The following is a 20,096-nucleotide window of genomic DNA, read 5'->3' on the forward strand; positions in this document are numbered from 1 at the left end:
GATGCTTAGTTTTGCAGTTCTCAGACTGTGGATTTGTGTCTCCAGAGATAATGGGCTTGTTAACGGCAAAAATGTTTTTAAATGCATACATACATACTATATAGAGGTGAGAAATAACAGACCTCAACCCTATTGTCCCTCTGCAAATTTGTGTACAGAGTGTCAATCCCTTACCTCTCTTTGAAAGTGCAAAGTTTCAAAAAGTTCAATGAATAGAAGAAGATTGTTGGGAGCAGAATAGATCTGGACAAGGAGAAGAAGTCTGGAGATAAATGCGAGAAGGGAAGGACATGCAGTAGAAACTATTTGAGAAGCATATTCCAGAAGTCTTGAGGTCTTTCTGAGAGTAGCCTTCCTTGATTTGAGCTCTACCATACCATTTTCTCCCTAGAAGGAAAAACCTATAAATGGCAGCAGGCTGTAAAAAAAGAGACCCAGTTTGGGAATAAGAACCAGTCAGGAAATACATGTTTGTTGATATTTTAAAGAAAGTCACACCAGCGAACTGGTGGAAGTCACTTAAGCATTTGGATTCAGAGACTGTTGAAGTGCTAGTCTCACTTAACAGCAGTAGCTTCTTCTGCCGGTGAAGAAAGAATATTTTCTTCCTTTGGACTAATTCATTTCAAATTGAGAAATCATTTGGGACCTGAAAAAGCAGGAAAGCTTGTTTTTCTTTTCCAGATTATGAACCAACAGGAAAATGAAGGTGAAGACGACTGAGTTAGCTGCAGAAGCCAATATTTTAAGTTTCTCATGTTGACCTGGCGGACAGTCAATTTAATGTTTGTTTTTTAAAAATATTTCATTTATATGAGGGGAGGGATAGCTCAGTGGTTTGAGCATTGGCCTGCTAAACCCAGGGTTGAGAGTTCAATCCTTGAGGGGGCCACTTAGGGATCTGGGGCAAAAATCAGTACTTGGTCCTGCTAGTGAAGGCAGGGGGCTGGACTCAATGACCTTTCAGGGTCCCTTCCAGTTCTATGAGATATACCTATTTTAGTTAAAAACAATTTTAAGAAAAACAATGCTGATTTTAAAAATCTTGAATATTTAACTAAAATAAAAAATGCACATGCTTGTTTTGTTAAAATATTATATGTTTGCTGTTGAAGAAAAAAATCCAGAATACATAACGTTGTTGTTTTAGTTAAATAAAACAAATTTAAATATCTGTCTGGTGATGTTCTCCTCCTAATACAGCATGGCAAGAAAATCATCCAAATATTAATGATTAACCTGTTGAATTGGAGATATTTATGAAGTCACTGGGAGGTGAACTATCTATTTCAATTACCTTTGGTAAATGAAATGACCAATCATTTTCTGATATGGCTTTAAAACTAATCTCAAAAGTTTTCAAAATAAATCACTTTAAAAATGTAGAGTGTGTGCCTTCTAAAAATGAAACCTACATCCATCTCTGGAAGTTGTGAAGAATGTGTATTAAGGTTATAACAACCAACAAAAATGCACTTTTATGTAGAAATCCATGATTAAATCGAGTCTTCCTGACTAGTGATTTAAATCAAATCCACCCTGGTCAAAAATATCACGAAGAGCAACTCATCTACTGGGTAGTACCATATTAGTTAACGGATACCTCAAGAAGGAAGTGACATCAAGGACAGGAAAGACATCCACAGTATTTAGTAAACTTAACAACATATGGCAATCAAAGATATTCAGCACCAGAACAAAACTGACAATTTTCAATTCAAACGTAATCTTGGTGCTAACATAGGGCTGCAAGAACTGGAGATCTGCTAAAATGTTAGAAAACTAGATGCATTCAAAAGTAAGTGCCTACAAAATATTCTGGACATTGGTTGGAAAGACTTCATCATCAGTGAAGAGAAGTCCCCAACCAGCAGCTCATTGCTCAGGAATCAGAAGGCACCGCTGGACATATTTGGGGCATGTACTTTGGAGAGTATGCATTGGCATCCAATGTGAAACTGTCGAATGGAGACCAAATGGTGTGAAGACGTGAGGGCACCCATGAGACTTCTTAACAACCACCCTTAGCAGGGAGAGTAGCCTAGTAGAGCAGACTACTAGAGAGTAGACAGCCAACAGAAGCAGCAGCAAATGACAGACAGGAATAGAAGAGACTGGTTTCCGCCCTGTGCGCTAACATTGGTGCAGGAAGGATGTAAAAAGCACATTCCACCTACATGAAAAGCATGTGACTACCTGATAAGCCTGGCTGGCATAATCTGAGGTGAAGATGGTGGGGAGGTTTTTTATTATTATTATTAATATAAACACACACACACACACACCCCTAACCCCCATTTCTAAGGTAAATTAAAATTTGCTAAACAGAAAATACCAGAAATATCCAATCAAGGGAAAAATAAATTGTAGTAAAGCAAACTTCCAATCTTTAACTAGAGACATTATCTCAATTCTCCCTACTTAGATATTCCTCACAGGAAGCACATCAGACAGAAAAAAAACCTAACCCCCAAACAACTGTCAAGCTACTTATGGTGAGTGGGAAAAATCTTTTAAGCCTCTTATAGTTTAAGGGCTGGTGGGTTGCTGTTTCATTTCACAAACAGTTTCCATTACAGTCAGTGTTGGCAACTTCTCGTATTCAAGACCGGCTTGCAATTTTTTACGTTTCTTTTGCAATACTGTGCAGTAGGTAAGGGGCCATATTTAGAGATGATGTAATGGGATGTGTAATTTATGTCAGCAAGGGGAAGTAACTTACATGAATGAATGTAAGGGAGAGGATAGCAGGAAGAGTAACTAATGGGGGCAGGGAATCTACTTTATCTTATTCCTTCTTACACTGTCCTATTAGCTGCTTTTCTCGCTATATCCTCCTTTTCCATTCCCTTGGCACTTCCTAACTTACGTTCATCAACACCAACATCTACATCACATCACAGTATTTGGTCTACGATGTACATCAGGTTTTGGAATGATTTTTTTTCCACAAAAGTTGGAACTGAGCAGTTTTAACTCTGGTCATTCTTGTATTAGAACATAAAAAACCCAAAACAAAGCTCCATACAATCTGCCCCCTTATCTTAAAGTATTAAGACGAGCAGAAAAATGACTCTGGTTATATGAACATTTTAACAAATTTCAGGATTCTGACTGGACAGCAAGCAGATCTGTTGCCTGCTGACTTTACCAAGGAATGAGCTTCTACTACTTGATGCGCCTGTTAGCTCCGCAGAGCCAACGCAACAGAGGAGACCTGGATTATTTTTCTGGCTCGTGTACAAACAGAATGGGCAACTAAGGACCTTACCCTGTTCCTACTCTAGTCAATGGTAAAATGCTAATTGACCTCAGAGGCAGCAGGATAGGCCTATACATTTCTATTGCAGAACTATTAATAGTGATTATGGGTGAGCCAGAAAGTTGGATTTTCAGATGCCGGGTGCGGTTACAAAGGTAACAATTATAAAAGCCATCCTTATTTGTAAACTGAACACACTTGCTATGAAAAGCATTGTGACAGATTCCATTAAAAAAGGAAAAAGCAGAATAGGAGGATCTTTAACAGTAGTGTTCAGGTGGAGAATTCAGGCAACTCTGAAAACAAGGCTGCCACGGTAACCGTTACACTACCCCCATCTTGCCTGAGTACACCTGAGTTTACAAACCAATATACACACACAAACCACTACACACAAAACCAAAAACGCCACATCACAAAGGTATTTGCCTTTACTGTGAAGACACAGTGGCCTTTGCTGTGAAGATCATGAGGGAAAAAAAAACAAAAACCTTTTATTCCCCCATAAAGCTTGTCACAAGTAAATAGAATTTTGCAAGGCAGATTGAGTAACGAGATGTGACTGGCAAGGCACCTGCTTGAAATGAAGAATGAAACCACCAGTACTTAATGCTAATCATGTCACCAAGTGACATTTATGCTGTTTTGTGCTACTCTCAATCTGTGCCTCAGGTAGTTCTTGTGTTTGTATGAATTTATTTATTTTTGGAAGGCAGGGAAAGAACATTTGGCATGCTATTTCCACATATGTACTCTTTCCATCGGAAATCAGTCTTTCCTGCCAGAGACAGGGAGAGCTTCCAACTCCTTGCCAGACTGGAAAATGAAGCGTTAGCATTTCAGAACAGGCCAGGTGCTATTTGTTGCTCTCAATTAAAAGAATAGGCAAACTCTTTATATTGGCATCGTTCACTAGAATTCATCTAGATCGGGAAATGGAAAAAATATCCTCCTCACATTTCTGTTATCATTTGAACTAGCCCATGATCACAGACTTTGACCAAGTGATGCATGCAACTGCAGTGTATTTTTTAAAAAAGCAACATATATACAAGCACTAGGAATGTGTTGTGTCAAATAATAACTCACCAGAGCAAGTGTGAGCAAACAGAACACACTAGAGGGAGCTTATGGAAGGAGTCTTGAGAAAGACAAAGTTAGATTGGCAAAATAGTTTAATATACAATCCAGTTTAATTCTTGCTTTACAAAGATAAAATATCCTGCGCGGAAGGTTTCATGTAGATTAGAGGCCATTTAATTTCTAGTCAACAAGTTTGTGAAATAGGAGAAAAAAAGTAAGAAAAACCACCTGATGGCTTTTTGATGGCCTAAGTCAAATGAGTGAATAGCATATCAGCTCTCAGTAAGCAGGCGATCACTTCACAAAAACATAGCTGGCAGTAACAGACACCCTTATTTGCAGTTGGAGCAGAGGCCAAGAGTGGAATGGGTCATAAAAATTCAACTACCTTCCTACTGCTCCAGATCAGGGTTGAGGCATGCAACTGGTGGTGAGAAAAGTTCTCGCTACTGATGACCGTGCTGTACTTTTGGAGATAAGTGTCACTCCAGCACCTTTCATGAGTACTAAATTCACTAACTGTAACGGCGCAAATGTATGGAAAAAAATAAGAGGAAGAGGCAATGCATATGGACAATTATTTCAATAGACTATAAAAAGCCATTTGTATAGGCACTGTAAGTAAAAAAAAAACACCCTAATATTTAGTGTCAGCTGTGTGACCTCACATGTACTCACATGATTGAGAAACTTGCTGTCTTTGGTGGCCCATCCTATCTGCATCACTCCTGAAGTAATTACTGTGACTTCATAGTACCAAACCCCAGAATCAACGCAGAACGTACATCGAACACTTTCAAAAGAGGAGGCATCACATCGAGCCTGAAAAACCAAAGTGGAAAATGTATTAGTTGTAATTAGCTGGCAGTCACAAAGAATTCTGTGTGGTAGATTTGATAAGTGCCTTACAAGTAAAATTGTAAAAGCACTTACATTTCCAAACACAATGCAACCCCTTTCACAACAGCAAAGGCTGTATACCCGATAGAATCTCAGTAAAACTGATGTAGTTCAGAGAAGAGCAACAGAAGTGATCAGAGGGCTAGTGGAACTGATTTAAAGATTAAAGGCTAAAAAAATGACCAAGTGAGGAATGATCTAGAACAGGGGTCGGCAACCGGTGGCTCGCGGCTCGCCAGGGTAAGCACCCTGGCGGGCCGGCCCGGTTTGTTTATCTGCTGCGTCGGCAAGTTCGGCCGATCGCGGCTCCCACTGGCCGCGGTTCACAGTCCCAGGCCAATGCGGGAGGCAGGAAGCCGCGGCCAGAACATCCCTCGGCTCGCGCCGCTTCCTGCCTCCCGCATTGGCCTGGGACCGCGAACCGCGGCCAGTGGGAGCCGCGATCGGCCGAACTTGCTGACGCGGCAGATAAACAAACCAGGCCGGCCCGCCAGGGTGCTTACCCTGGCGAGCCGCGAGCCACCGGTTGCCGACCCCTGATCTAGAACTATCTGATAGGTATAAACATCAAGGAGGGACAGGAATTTAGTGCTCTAGGAATATATCCCTAGCAGTCATGGAACAAAATTAAGAAAAAGAACATTTTGGCTGAATTTCCTGATGGTGAGAGGTACTTTCTCTAAGGAAATGGAATCCCTGTTGCTTTGGGCTTTTAAGATTAGACAGGACAATAGAAAAAAACAGGGAACAAAAAAAAAACAAAAAACCCCCCACAATCTACTGTAGGGAACAGTTCTGCACTACATGGGAGAAGGATCAGATGGATCTAAAGAGGGGGTGATGTTTTACAGTGGTCATTTCCGGTACTAAAAGCAGGTTAGAGACATTACAGTCCATTGCCAAAACAGAATTCCTTCACTAGTTTTGCAGAGCTCAGAAATACAGACTTGTTGATTCTCTGAAGAGTAAAAAAATGGGAACAAAAAGTGAACTGAAATGCTGATATCTTGTAGCTTTCTTATAATTCTACATTAAAATAATCAAATGACATCCTACCTCCAGTCCACGTGGTGAGATCTTAAGGTATTCACTGACATCATTACTATTCAGCATGGCCTTAATATTGGTCAAGTCAACTTTCTCATATGTAAACTGTCTGCCTTCTTTCAAAACTGCAGAAAAAAATTTAAATAAAGCGCTATTGCAGGAACAAGTCCAACCAGATTATTTCAATAAATACAAATCTACACACACAAAGGATTCAATTCAGTCTTGGCATCTATAAAGCAACACAGGCATTATGCATACTTGAATGCAACATTATTTCTCTACAGTGGCACCCAATGTTTGTTAGAACTATAACCAGGAGCAGGGCATGTCTTGCTTTGAGTATTTGAAAAGCACCTAAGGGCTAATTGTGCCTCTCAAGGAACCATGATTAAGCATTAGGGGCATCAGAATACATACCAAGATGCGATTCCTTCAGGACACACAAGACACCACCTTGAAAGTTAACATGGGTGGAATTTTACTGTAGGAGGAATGGTGCCAGAGCAATAGTGAAAACTCTAAACTTGCTGCTGTCAGCTATTGGGCTAGGTTTATGAAGCTGACCGGAGCCAATTAAGGCTGCCTTCCCCCTCCACTTTCAGTCCTTTCCCCATCACTTCTGTGACTCCTAGACCCTCACACAGTGCTCCCACACTGGCTGATCAAATGCTTGAGTTTCATGGCATGCAAAATATTTCAAGTAAAAGCAAGCAGCCCCTGGTGGTATCTTTGTAACAGCTCATGATCAGTGGAGAGAAGAGAAGCCAACTGTTCGACATGGTCTCCCCATATTTGCTTTAACTCAGGGTGGCATTTGCTCCAGCCTTGAGCTGTTATAAGTTATACTGTACACGGGGTTTTGTTAGAAATTCCACCCTGGAAAGCACCCAGAATCAGGGCAGGGAAGACAAAGGATGCTGGGACTGCACAGACCCAGGAGGCAAGTTGCAGAATAGCTGTTGTGCTAGGCCATGGAAACTGCTCTGTACCTTTTCCTCCATATCGTTCTCTTTCACACTGGGGAGGAATGGAGAAGCATTTAGCTCAGGGGTTCTCAAACTGGGGGTCAGGACCCCTCAGGGGGTTGCGAGGTTATTACAGGGGGGTGATGAGCTGTCAGTCTCCACTCCAAACCCCGCTTTGCCTCCAGCATTTATAATGGTGTGAAATATATATATAAAAAAAAAGTGTTCTTAATTTATTGGGGGTGGGGGAGGTGGTCGCACTTAGGGGCTTGCTATGTGAAAGGGGTCACCAGTACAAAAGTTTGAGAACCACTGATTTAGCTCTACAGGCTGAGAATCATACCAACAACACTGTAATTCATCAGAGGGAGTGAAATGTACATCACAGACTCATTACTATATATTTATTGCCATTCGTAACAAAGCACAAGTAGATGCTGGGTTTCAGCATAAGCAAGACAAGCTGCTTCCTGGGGCCAACCAAGTAATTTCATTGCCTCTTCTCCCAGCGGTAGTGAACAAGAGGGGTATGCCTCAAACAAGGCTGGCAGCCCTGTGGGGTCCTTCAGCGGGTCAAAGCTTTGGGCCCACTAGTTAGGCCTGGATTGGTTTGTTAAATAAACGACAGTTTACCAGAGAGCTGCTCTTTTTTGGTTTCTTAAATCATGAGAATCTAATCTGCTTAATAAATCACAGGTCATAATCCGTCCTTATGCAGATGTGGTATTGGTATAGCCAAGAATCTCACAATGGTTTTCTTTGGGACAAAGTCAGAATACAAGTGCAATCTAGCTATTTTGAGCTTCTTTGCTGAAGCATCACAGCAGTTACAGAGCAAATGAAGTTGAAGAACTTTAATTTTATTAATTACATAAAAGGTTTGCTTTTCAAAAATTAAGGCATGCAAATGCACATGGATTCATGCACCTTATTTCTGTGTTGACGCTGGATATTTGCACATACAAATATGACCAGACATACAAAACTATCAGTAAATACTTACACAAAACATGGTGTCTGCGTGCGCGCACGCGCACACACACACAATCCTGCAAAGAAGCCATAGTGTGAGAATCCTGCTTACACTATACTTACATAGATTGTCTAAACTCCACTGGGCACAGAATCCCACTTGGCGTTTTAAATAGTCTGGATTATCTGTCCATTTCTCTAACAGAGCAAGCTGGTCACTAATACAGGATTCAGAAATTGTCATTTTATTTTCACCTGTAATTTAAAAGTGAAAAAAGTAATAGTCATAAACAAGAAACAGTGATTTAAAAGACAAAAGGTAAATATTTTACAAGTAGGCTATAGAAATATTCTAAATCTCAATATTAAACAAAAAATATGAGTTCATGTACCTTCTCCTGACAGATTAACAGGAAGAAATGCAGTATTAAATATTCAGCATTTACTGTACTAAATCATCTGAGAGCAGGGCTATTAGCTAGGAAAATAATAATTATAGTCTATTAACAAGACATTTTTTTTCTAGCCATGGAGATGCCTTCAAAGGGCTCCTATGCCTCTTCCCATCCCCAAAGCTACTTTTGATGGATAGCAGACCCTACATGGCAACAATCTGAGCTATATTTGAGGACAGCACACAGGATAGTGACGGAATTGTGTTGCACCCATTCTCTTTCCAAGGGGGTTGGGGTCACTAGAACAGCAGGAGTCTCCTCCTGCCTCTGAGGGCCTGAGCACACTTTTCCCTACAGTGATCCCATTCCCCGTCAGCCCAGGTATCACTGATCCTTACGGTGCACTAGGCTTAAGCTACAAGTTGGGAACTTCCACGTGCTTATTTCAAGTGCATGCACCTGGGACAGCAGATGTGATCCGATGAAGGAAATAACCATTCTGGGGCAACATTAGCTCTATTGTTTTTACCATAAGAAGTACTAGGCTAATACTTACTTGTTTGTGCAAACTTTTCCAGTGCTATTAGTGCAAAAAGCATTACCGTCGGATGGGACTGGAAATTCTAAAGACAATGAGAGTATTAAACATGTGCAAGATGTTTTTGTTGGTTTGTCTAATACAATGAAAACATTTTCTTAAAACGAGCAGTCAGATTACATTTTCAAGCCTCTTCACAAGAGAAAGGCAGAGATGTTATGAGTAAGGCTACGTTTTAGTCATGGGTATTTTTAGTAAAAGTCATGGACAGACCCAGGAGGCACCCTGACCTGACCATAACTTTTAATACCTGTGACTAAATCTTACCTGCTGGGAGGGGGCGCTCCTGAAGACTACTGGGGGGCGGGGGGAGAGGAGGGGAAGGAGAGCGCAGGGCGATGCTTCTGCTGGGGGGAGGCACAGCCTGGGGCCCCGCTGCCTGGGGCTGCCAGAGCAGCAGCTGGTGCGGCTGGCCCTGTGGCTTCCCCAGCTGCTGGGGTGGTCCTGGGGGGAGCCGCACGAGTGCTGCAAAATTCATGGAGGTCATGGAAGCCGTGAATGATTTGCAGCCTTAATCATGAGCCACGGGCACAGTAGTAGGGGGAAGTGGGCCACGCTAGAAGTACTCATAGGAACTATTTCTCATGTCACAAAAGTTTTTAAACCAGTGTAGTCTATCTACAGTAGAATCTCAGAGTTACTAACACCAGAGTTACAAACTGATCAGTCAATCAGACACCTCACTTGGAACCAGAAGTACACAACAGGCAGCAGAAGGGGGAAAAAAGCAAATACAGCACACTACTGTGTTAAACAAACTACTAAAAGAAAATAAAAATAAAGGCAAAGCAGCATTTTTCTTCTGCATAATGAAGTTTCAAAGCTGTATTAAGTCATTGTTCAGTTGTGCATTTTTGAAAGAACCACCATAATGTTTTGTTCAGAGTTAGGAACAACCTCCATTCCCAAGGTGTTTGTAACTCTGAGGTTCCACTGTACTTCAATGGAGTTGCTCCTGGTTTACCCTGATGTGTCACTAGCTCTCATTGAGGGCCACTTAATTTAGAAAAACAAAAAACAAAAAAAAACCAACCCAAAGTTTCTAGCTCCAAATCCTAAGATTATTTTTTTCAGAAAAACTCATTTTTTCTGAATTAAACCTTCAAGATGCCTCATTCTAGTCACCTCAAATTTTGCAAGTTTTTTTTTCCTTTGAATAGAATTCATGCAAAAGAAATTTCAGATGGAAAGCAGCTATTTGAAATAATTAAAATGCAGGCTTAGCAAAAAGGAAGGCTAGCCTGCAATATGCTCCATAATATAAACAGAAAGTTTTGATCCATACATATTATGTATTTGATATATAATTTTAAATGTCCTTATCAAGTGTTATGTAGAGTTCTCAGTTTGCCTTTATAGCAATTAACACAAACAAAGGAGATGCTAATAATGATTAACAAGTAGTTTTTGGCACTATCCCAAGAGAAAGTTTGGTAGACAAAGTAGTTTATTTCTTAATCAAACAAGCATTTTATTAGCAAGTGAAAGTTTCTTCTAGGTTAGCCATGTGATTTCTTGAGAATTTGGTAAACTGTAGTAATAAGTAATGCTTGGCACTTATATAGGTGCTTTTCATTCGTAAAGTTCAAGTGCTTTAAAAAAAGGGTATCATTACCCTCATTCACAGATGTGGAAACTGAGGTACAGAAGTTCAGTGATTTGCTCCAGGTCACAAAAGTACATCAAATTTAAGAGCTGAGAAGCACTTAGATCTCCTAAATCCCTGCATGTGGCCAACTGCAGGCCATTCTGCCATGAGGAAAGAGGTGACCCCTCCCAGAGGTGAGTCAGGAAGCTGAAAATTTGTTAGAACCCTTTGTGGGACAGTCTTAGTAGAACAACCTAATTTTTTTTTTAAGTGATTTTAGTGGTTGTGAAAGATTAAACAATATCCTCTGTTCATTCAGAAAACAGACACAGCATGAGCAAGATCCCCCAGATTAATGGGGCAATTTATCTGAACCATGAGGGAAGGAAGGGAACACCCCTCAAGGATGTCTACCCTGCAGCTAGGAGCGAGCCTCCCAGAGTGGGCAGACAGACTCGCTGGTGGGGCTTGAGCTAGTGCTAAAAAAATAGCAGTGTGGACCTACGGTGCTATTTTTAGCATGCTAGCTTAAGACCACTAGCACGAACGAGTCTGTCTACTCGAGCTGGGAGGCTCACTCCCCGCTGCAGTGGAGACGTACCCCAAGAGTGAAAATACAGTCTCATCCCAGACACCCCACCCCCAAAATACATACACACGCCTATATCAGTTTCAGAATAAAAGACAAAAACAAAATTTACAAATAAAGTCAAAACAAATAAAACCTGACAATTCTGCTCTGCCCTTCCACTATATATAAATCTACACAAGTTCATCATGCTCAGTGGTGACATCTGCAAGTAACATGTGTCAAACCAGAGACTTATGTTGTGAGTCTCCCTTTGAAATGACAGCTAACACAAGAGATGCTTCATCCAACCTGTAACTACCTGCTAAATGGCAGGTGTTATTACAGAAAAAATAAAATGTGATCCACTGCAATGCTCGGATAACAAGTTATGTTCAGTTAAAAAGAAGTTATGGTTATATTGTGCCTTTGCTTAAAAACACCCCCCCCCCCACACACACACGTCTTTGGTTCCATGATACCTAGAAAGGATTCAATGAACTAGCAAGTTCTGCAGTTTCCAAAGACATTTGACAAGAAACAGCCACCAAAAGAGAGAGACTTGACTAAATTGGCTCCCTTAATATTATGCCAATTACTTGTAATCTCGGTAAACTGTAAGTGCAGAAAACCTTTTGAAATCTTTTATACCTATTACAGTCAGCATTTCCCACGACAGAATCAAATAACTACTGCAAAGTGTGCATGGCTAATAATGCTTTCGCTCTTGGCAAAAAATGGCTATGGAGTTTATTAACTGTCATGAAGATTTTCTCTATATATAATCTAGGACCCTGATTCTGTCCAATGCACCATTCCCTTTACACCAGGGGTTCTCAAACTTCATTGCTCTGTGATCCCCTTCTGACAACAAAGTTACTACATGACCCCGGGGGAAGGGGGTGGGGAGCCCAAGCCCCGCCGCCTTGAGTAGGGGATAGAGAGGGGCTGAAGCCGGAGCCCCGATGCCTTGAGTAGGAAGAGAGGGAGGCTGGAGCCCGAGCCCTGACCAGGGCCACCCTAAGGATTCAGGGGGCCTGGGGCAAAGCGGGGGAGCGGACATAAAAAAAGGTGCCACCTGCTGCGACGCTTGTACTCACTGGGCAGCGCTCCGAGTCTGCGGCGGGTCCTTCGCTCGCTCACAGTCTGTGGCGGCACTGAAGGACCCGCCGCCGAAGTGCCGCCAAAAGACCCGGACCACCACTGGGTGTGTAGCCAGAGAAGGGATTCTTGGCCAGGGCTCACGGGGCCCCGGGCAAATTGCCCCACTTGGCCCCCCTGCTGGGCAGCCCTGGCCCCGACGCCCTGGGTGGAGCTCAGGCTTCAACTTCAGCCATGGGTCCCAGCAAATCTAATGATGGCTCTGATGAGCCCATTAAAATGGAGTCACGACCCACTCTGGGATCCCAACCTACAGTTTGAGACCCGCTGCTTGACACTGTTCAGTGCTTTAGCCCTCATGTCAGTTCTCCTCTGTGCGGAAGGCTTGCATAAGATCCTAAGTGAATCATGTGCTGGGAGCCTCTCCTATATCGGCCATTCACAACAATTCTAAAGCTCTGTTCTTCTAAACTATTTGAAGGTTAGTTTTGCTTTAAGGGGCTTAAACTACCCAGTGCCAGTAAATTCAAAGGTCAGGATTAAAATGTTTTCCTTTTACCCCACTGCACTGGTAATGCAATCCGGCTAGTATGTCCGATTGTTCTCTGCACCTCCATCTGATGGAATGGTGAAGGACAGACTTTCAATCTTAACCTCACGTTTTCTGGAGTTGTTTGGCCAGGCCCTTGATGTTAATGTTGCTTTTGGATTTAATATAAACATCATATATTCATTTCTAGGTACCAAGTCCAAAATCCCTAGGATTGCTCCTAGCAGGAAATATTCCTCCTCTACCAGAGACACCCATCCTTAGTCAGTGTTCTGCAACCATGATCACCAGTTACCGATCTGAACTGGCAGTAAGATACATAACCCAGACTATAAACCTTCTATCTGAACCTAGGCATCTTTGGCTTGATTATGGCTTATTGTGAATGTGTATCTGAAATGTAGATAATTTTAGCAGTACAGTACTTTTTGGTGAACTGTTTGCAGAAGTAAGAGCACAACAGAAATTTTAGAAGGAATAAGGATCACTGCAAGATATCACAGGGCATTAAAGTACAAGATAAGGGACATCCTTTCCTTTACTCCAAACTAATGTTCAACTACATCCCTGACCTTTGAATTCACAAGACAGTGACTTCTTAGTTCAGATCTGTTCTTCACTTTGACCAAAGTGAACGGATGAACTTGTTGTCTAGGAATACAATTGTGTAAACCGCATCTTCCATAGCACATTGGTATCAATGCCAGGGTCTGAACGGCATTTTGGAGCAGGGACTCATTTTCTCTAGGTTCTGTATTGTGCCAGGCACATACTCTGTGCTTCACAAATAAATAAAACAAAATTGTGGTATTTATTTTCATAGATAGTCCTTCCTTTCTTTTTCATTCTCTCATTAAGCCTCTCTCTCATTAACCCTTCCTTATTAAATGGAATCTTTCTATAGTCTGATGTTAGATTTTCCAACATCAACCTAGAGTGTTCAAAGTTAATAAGTCTGTCCTTTATTTTGATTATTTTTAATTTGTATGATTTGGTTTTGTATGTTGAGCTCATGATTGATTTAAGTGAAAAATGCTGTATGTAGAGACAAAGATGGATAAGATCTCACAATTACAAAAACTGATCTTACTGCGAGCAGTTTCATACAAAAAAGAAAAAAGAAAAAAAATTAACAGCAACATTTGCTGAAAAACAAGAACATTTACCACTTATGCATACAGAAGCAATTAAGAAGCTAGAGCAGCTAAGAACGCTACTGTGCTTGGATACTTACCAAGCTCTGCAGTAAATATTCCAGTATTCCTGGGCTGAGTAAGCCTATACTTGCAGGACCTGCAAGAACACTAAAAATGAAATGCATGTATGGGAACTGCTGCATTATCTTTTCATGTCAATTAAAGTTTACCAAGGGGGGCATTTTGTCCCTGAAAGAGACCTTGCATTCACAAAAAGAAATTAAAGTAGTACTCAGGGCTATGTTTTTGCACACAAGCAAAAAATGTACACTCTACTGTAGGCTTAATTTATGCATGCAGTTACTATGAATGTGCTCATAAATCAGGTACCTGAATGCACAGTCATGGATCTACCTTCCCTTTCTATGCACAAATAGTCATGTGCATGTGCCATAGCTGTAACTGTGCAGTTCGAATTATCTTCAGTATTACTATAAAGACACCTGTCACCTTGATATCAGATAACACTTATGCCTATATATTTTTGAAAAAAACAAAAACAAAAAAACCCCCACCAGTCCCCAATGTATATTTATGTAAAGCAGGTAGTTTCTCAGATATTTTATATTAATAAATCAAGGTTAAAAAGATCAGCTTCCTCAATCACTGACACAAAATGAGTAATGCCCACAGGATCAAATTCTGCCAGTTTGATGCCTAATCACCCAATCTGCGATTGGCATTGTGGCAACCGACCAATTAAAAATGCCCATGAACGCTATCTGCTTAAGGTAGTGTGGTAGAAGGAAGGGCATTCAGCTTCATAAAACACATGAACTGTGACAAATTGGTACACATACAAAAGCACTATTATAAAACAGCATTGACCCCATCACTGCCTGCATTTCTAGAGAAGCATCTGCTCTCACCTAACCAAATGGAAACGGTCAACTAACATAGGATCTTATTTTGACCTATGGTATCGAGAGGGTGGCAAAGAGGAGGAATTGTCATTTTTATGTCAAATATCTACATCAAAAGTCACTGTTCATGTAGGACCTACACAAAAATGTTTTATGGTCTTTAGTGCTGTCTCTGAAGCAGTAATTAAATGCTATTTTTAAAATGGTGCTCATATCAACAGTGGGGCACAAACTAGGAATTTTAAAAAGACATGTTAATTTCAAGCACCCCAGAAAGAAAGAAAGAAAAAAAAAGTTGCCAAATGGGGCAACAATCAGAAGGCAATGGAAACCTCACTTTCAGCTTCAGGCAGGGCATTATAAATAAGAGGAGAATAAAGAGACCTATAAAAACAAGAGTCACTTTTTAAAAAGGAAATTCTCAGTGTCCTTTTAAATAATGTAGCTGAAGAGCATTTGTCTGTAGTGGAAAGAACATCCATCATCCTTCCACGTATTCTCTTTAATAAGAATAATTTGTCCTTTATCATCATCTTGCCTACTGGCTAATGTGTTCCCAGAAATTCTCTCATCTACCTAGGTTAGGCCTGTAAAAACATTAGCATTGGTAATTGCATCATCAAGGCTGTGTGTCAGGACATCTTTCTTTGCAGATACTTGAAATATATACACGTGTGGATTGAGGTTTTATTTGGTAAATCAAGTATTGAGGGAGTTCAGTGTAGTAAAATCAAAGTTCAGAGCCAAGCTGTTTGCTGGTTACTGAAATTAAGCCTCATCAATATTTTGATCATGCAATAGATTTGGCCCGAGCTGGGAGACAAGATCTCTCCTTGTTCCAAAATGTGACCTCAGTTCTACAAAGTCAGCTCTGAACGTTGCTATATTGTGACACTATAGAAAACCCAGTTAAGCTTTCAGACTGCTCCTTCTGCTTACCTGCTAGTTTCTCAGCCAAACAGCCCAGAACTGCAGTTGTATTACGATGCTTGGCAGGGTGACAGGAATCCTGGCAGGCAACCGCTCCATTTAAATTTAATATTTCAGTTAATTTCTGCAATGCATCCTAAAACAAAGACAGAATGCTATTTAACACTATAGGAATTACGGAACACATTGTTTTCCACTCAGTCAATTCAATACAAGTCAATCACTCTGCTTCAATATCAATGCTAACAGGATAACATTACAGATGCCAAGTGATAGTTTATCTGTTTTAAAGACAGACCAGAAGTTTAATTTATCTTAAAGAGTTACATTAATTCATTGGTTACTGCCAAATGAGCCAAAGTATGTCCGATTGCTCAAAAGTGATGTGCTGCCAACTGTATGAGAAATATTAATGTTTCCTTAACTTCAATGAATCAGTAAGATAGATGGCAGAAAACAGGGAGGACTACCACCAAAGTGGTTTAATCTGTTCCATATATCCTGATGCTACTTAAAAAAAAAAGTTGATTGTGTTATAAAATTGAAAATAGAGTAAAAAAAAATGATTTGAGCACAACAAAAATGGAGATAGCCCCCCCGAGTCCACTTTACAAAACTATCCTGTTGCTGACTCTAAAACCACACCATCTCTCTCTCTCTCTCTCTCTCATGGCATATCCTCCTTATACTTACTGTGCTAGTCTTTTAAACAAGAAAGAAAGACTAACAGAAACCTATGTTGAGCGTTAGCTTCCTCTGGCTATTAATGTAGGATTAAATTCGGACTAAATCCAGAGTAACTCCCACCAATTTCAATGGACTTACACCAGTGTAATTCCAAATTCAGAACAAAAATTGCTCCACAAATGGATCCAAACTGCAACTCCAGATTCATCTCAACCCCTCTATCCTCACGCTTTTAGGAAAGTTTCAGTTCAGCTGATTCAGACTCAAGCTTCACAACTAAGCCCAACATTTAATTAAAACAAAAACTACTCTCCACACAGAAGTTATCAGCAGGGCATTTGGACAAGATTAGTGTAACTGAGTTTATAAAGTTTGATGTTTATATGCTTTTTGGGTCAGATTCTGATCCGGATTTAAACTAGTGCAACATGCAAAAAATCTGATCTTTGATAGAGGTTACAGGGAAATGTAATTGTGTTCCCAAAAGAACAGCCACAAACAGAACTAATAGATAGGGCTGACAAAGCACAAAGAGCATAGAGAAGAAAGAAAGAAATAGCCAGCAATGATTGAGGAAGGGACTTGAGGTGAAAAAATACAACTAAACTTAGAATGAGGATGACATTCTCAAATGCAGCTTTTAGCCAATCTTAGTGGAACTACAGTAGAACCGCAAAGTTACAAACTGACCAGTCAACCACACAGCTCACTTGGGACCAGAAGTGCGCAATCAGGCCGCAGCAGAGACCAAAAAAAGGCGCAAATACAGTAGAGTACTGTGTTAATTGTAAACTACTGAAAAAAAAAGGGAAAGTTTAAAAAAAGATTTGACAAGATAAGGAAACTGATTCTTTGTTTCATTTAAATTAAGATGGTTAAAGCAGCATTTTTCTTCTGCATAGTAAAGTTTCAAAGCTGTATTAAGTCAATGTTCAGTTGTAAACTTTTGAAAGAACAACCTGTGATGGTGCCCACCACAAGGCTTTATGGAATATGCTTATGAATATATATGTGACATAACTGGAATATGTTTTAGGTTACATAGATATGTTACATGGCATATGTAAAGGTTATGATATACTGAATATATTCATCCTATTTGTATGTATGTGTCATTTTTGTATTCGAAGTTACGAATATTGGCTGTGTTCTGGCTTGATTTAAAGGAGCCTAGCGGAGCATTTGGTCAGCTTCTTGAGAAAAGTGCAAATTAAGTGCCCAGTCAAAAACCACTTAAGCCAACAATGAACTTGAAGATGTCAATCCACATCTGAGCCTTCCCAGGAATGTGGCTTGGCTGGTAAAAAATGAGTCATGCATGGAAATGTGGCTTGCCCATCTGACTCCAAAACTCCATCTTGGAGCTGGACTTTGCATAGGAGAGAGGAGGGGGTCTCCACCCACAAGAGAAAGTCTATTTAAACCCCTGGGAGACTCCTCCATTTGGTCTTCATCTGGCTAAAGAGAGAGCCTCTCCACCCCAAGGATATCTGAAAGAAACTGGAACAAAGAACAGTAACTACAGGGGGTGAGAGTGATTGTTGGACCCCAGACTAGCAGGAGACAAGTCTGTAAAAAGAAGCTTACTGGAACTGGTGAGGTTATATCTGTATTCAGTTTTCTTAGACATAGACTTGGATGTTCTATTTTATTTTACTTGGTAACTTTGTTCTGTCGGTTACTACTTGGAACCACTTAAATCCTACTGTCTGTATTTAATAAAATCACTTTTTACTTATTAATTAACTCAGAGTATGTATTAATACCTGGGGCGGGGGGGAGGGGGGGAAAACAGCTGTGCATCTCTCTCTATCAGTGTTATAGAGGGCAAAAAAATATGAGTTTACCCTGTATACGCTTTATACAGGGGAAAACGGATTTATTGGGGTTTAGACCCCATTGGGAGTTGGCATCTGAGTGTTAAAGACAGGAACATTTCTGTGGGCTGCTTTCAGTTAAGTCTGCAGCTTTGTAGCACGTGGTTCAGATCCTAGGTCTGTATTGGATCAGACTGGCACGTCTGGCTCAGCAAGACAGGGTGCTGGAGTCCCAAGCTGGCAGGGAAAGCAGGGGCAGAAGTAGTCTTGGCACATCAGTTGGCAGTTCCCAAGGGGGTTTCTGTGATCCAACCCGTTACACAACCATAACGGTTTTTTCTGAGTTACAAACACCTCAGGAATAGAGGTTGCTTGCGACTGTACTAACAGTAACTGTTTTGACTTTTTTTTTTTTTTAAATATAAAGACTCTACTCCACAGAGTTGCCAACGTAAGTATAAACAAATAAAGGAAGATTGAAGTTAAACATCAAAAAGCTAATGTTACTTTAGGTTGACTCTCTATGGAAAATTGTGGCTTTCCAAAAGTTGGGAATACTGACTTGACAACTCTGCAAAAAAGTCTTCAATTTATCCAGAACAGGTAAAGGCTGGACAACAGCACTGCCAGCTTCTCCCCAGTGCTCGCAAACCTGAACGTAGGAGACTGAAGGGTTTCTCAAAGGTGAGAAGATAGCTTATTCTCTATGTCCCACTTAGACCAGCCTTTTCAAAACTGGATGCCTAAAACTAATGCACTTGAAAAATCAGACCATTTAGAAGTACTGGGCAAGTCATTAGAAACTGGGGCATTTTATACCTCTGAAAAAATCAAGCACCCACATTTGAAAGATTTGGTGTTAATACTTGGCCTCTCCTTTGATAATGCCAACAAAAGAGCCATTTAGTGCCAACTGTAATGGTGGGTTTGTTTTTAAATCTGGAACTGGCTGAGATCACATCTTATTTCAGTCTACCTGGAAGACTGTATGGTGTTGACTTTTCACTACTAACTCAGGCAGACTGGAACCACTAACCATGGAAGAAAGAGGCTCCTTACCCAGTTACAGTATTTGATCAACTCTTGAGTCATCAGCTACTCAGTTTATAATTTTATTTAAGAGCCAATGAATTAGAAGCTTCCCAATCTCTCACCCTGTGGCAATGTACCGTAAAAATTAAAGTTGGCACAGTAACAAGTGTAATACTAATGGAAGTTGCAGCAATGCCAGTGTCAGAAAGAGTTCATGCCAAAACAGAGATTTAAAAGGCCTTTAAAATAACATACGTCAAATCATGCGAGGTGCTGTGTGCCCTGTACTCCCACTACATTCAATGGGATCTGCCGAGTACCTCACAGGATTGGGACCCAATAACATCACTTCATTTCAGTTTTTAAAATGCCAGAAGCTAAACGACTGACTTCTATTTGTAGTAAAATACAATTTATCCAGTTATGAACACACACCTGGCCATTCATTTTAACCTTACTTTAAAGTAATGCGATCCAAAAGTCAGTATGCAGCAAACAAAAGCCTTTTTTTTAAATTTACAATACTGATCCATTTATGG

At 40.6% G+C, this 20,096-nt stretch overlaps 1 protein-coding gene across 2 annotated transcripts in view; it reads right to left on the minus strand.

The window, feature by feature from the left end:
- The window catches only part of RSPRY1 (ring finger and SPRY domain containing 1), a 59,697-nt gene that overhangs the window by 14,479 nt on the left and 25,122 nt on the right, over positions 1 to 20,096 (minus strand). For both annotated transcript variants that reach the window (XM_044987087.1, XM_044987088.1), the window contains exons 5-10: positions 16,031 to 16,157; positions 14,267 to 14,325; positions 9,184 to 9,250; positions 8,356 to 8,487; positions 6,302 to 6,417; positions 5,024 to 5,167 (exon numbers count right to left, since the gene is read on the minus strand). In XM_044987087.1, coding sequence (XP_044843022.1) covers positions 5,024 to 5,167; positions 6,302 to 6,417; positions 8,356 to 8,487; positions 9,184 to 9,250; positions 14,267 to 14,325; positions 16,031 to 16,157 — 645 coding nt within the window. The remainder of the gene's footprint in view (positions 1 to 5,023; positions 5,168 to 6,301; positions 6,418 to 8,355; positions 8,488 to 9,183; positions 9,251 to 14,266; positions 14,326 to 16,030; positions 16,158 to 20,096) is intronic.

The sequence above is a fragment of the Mauremys mutica genome, chromosome 14, assembly GCF_020497125.1.
Source record: "Mauremys mutica isolate MM-2020 ecotype Southern chromosome 14, ASM2049712v1, whole genome shotgun sequence".
NCBI classification, from domain to species: Eukaryota; Metazoa; Chordata; order Testudines; family Geoemydidae; genus Mauremys; species Mauremys mutica.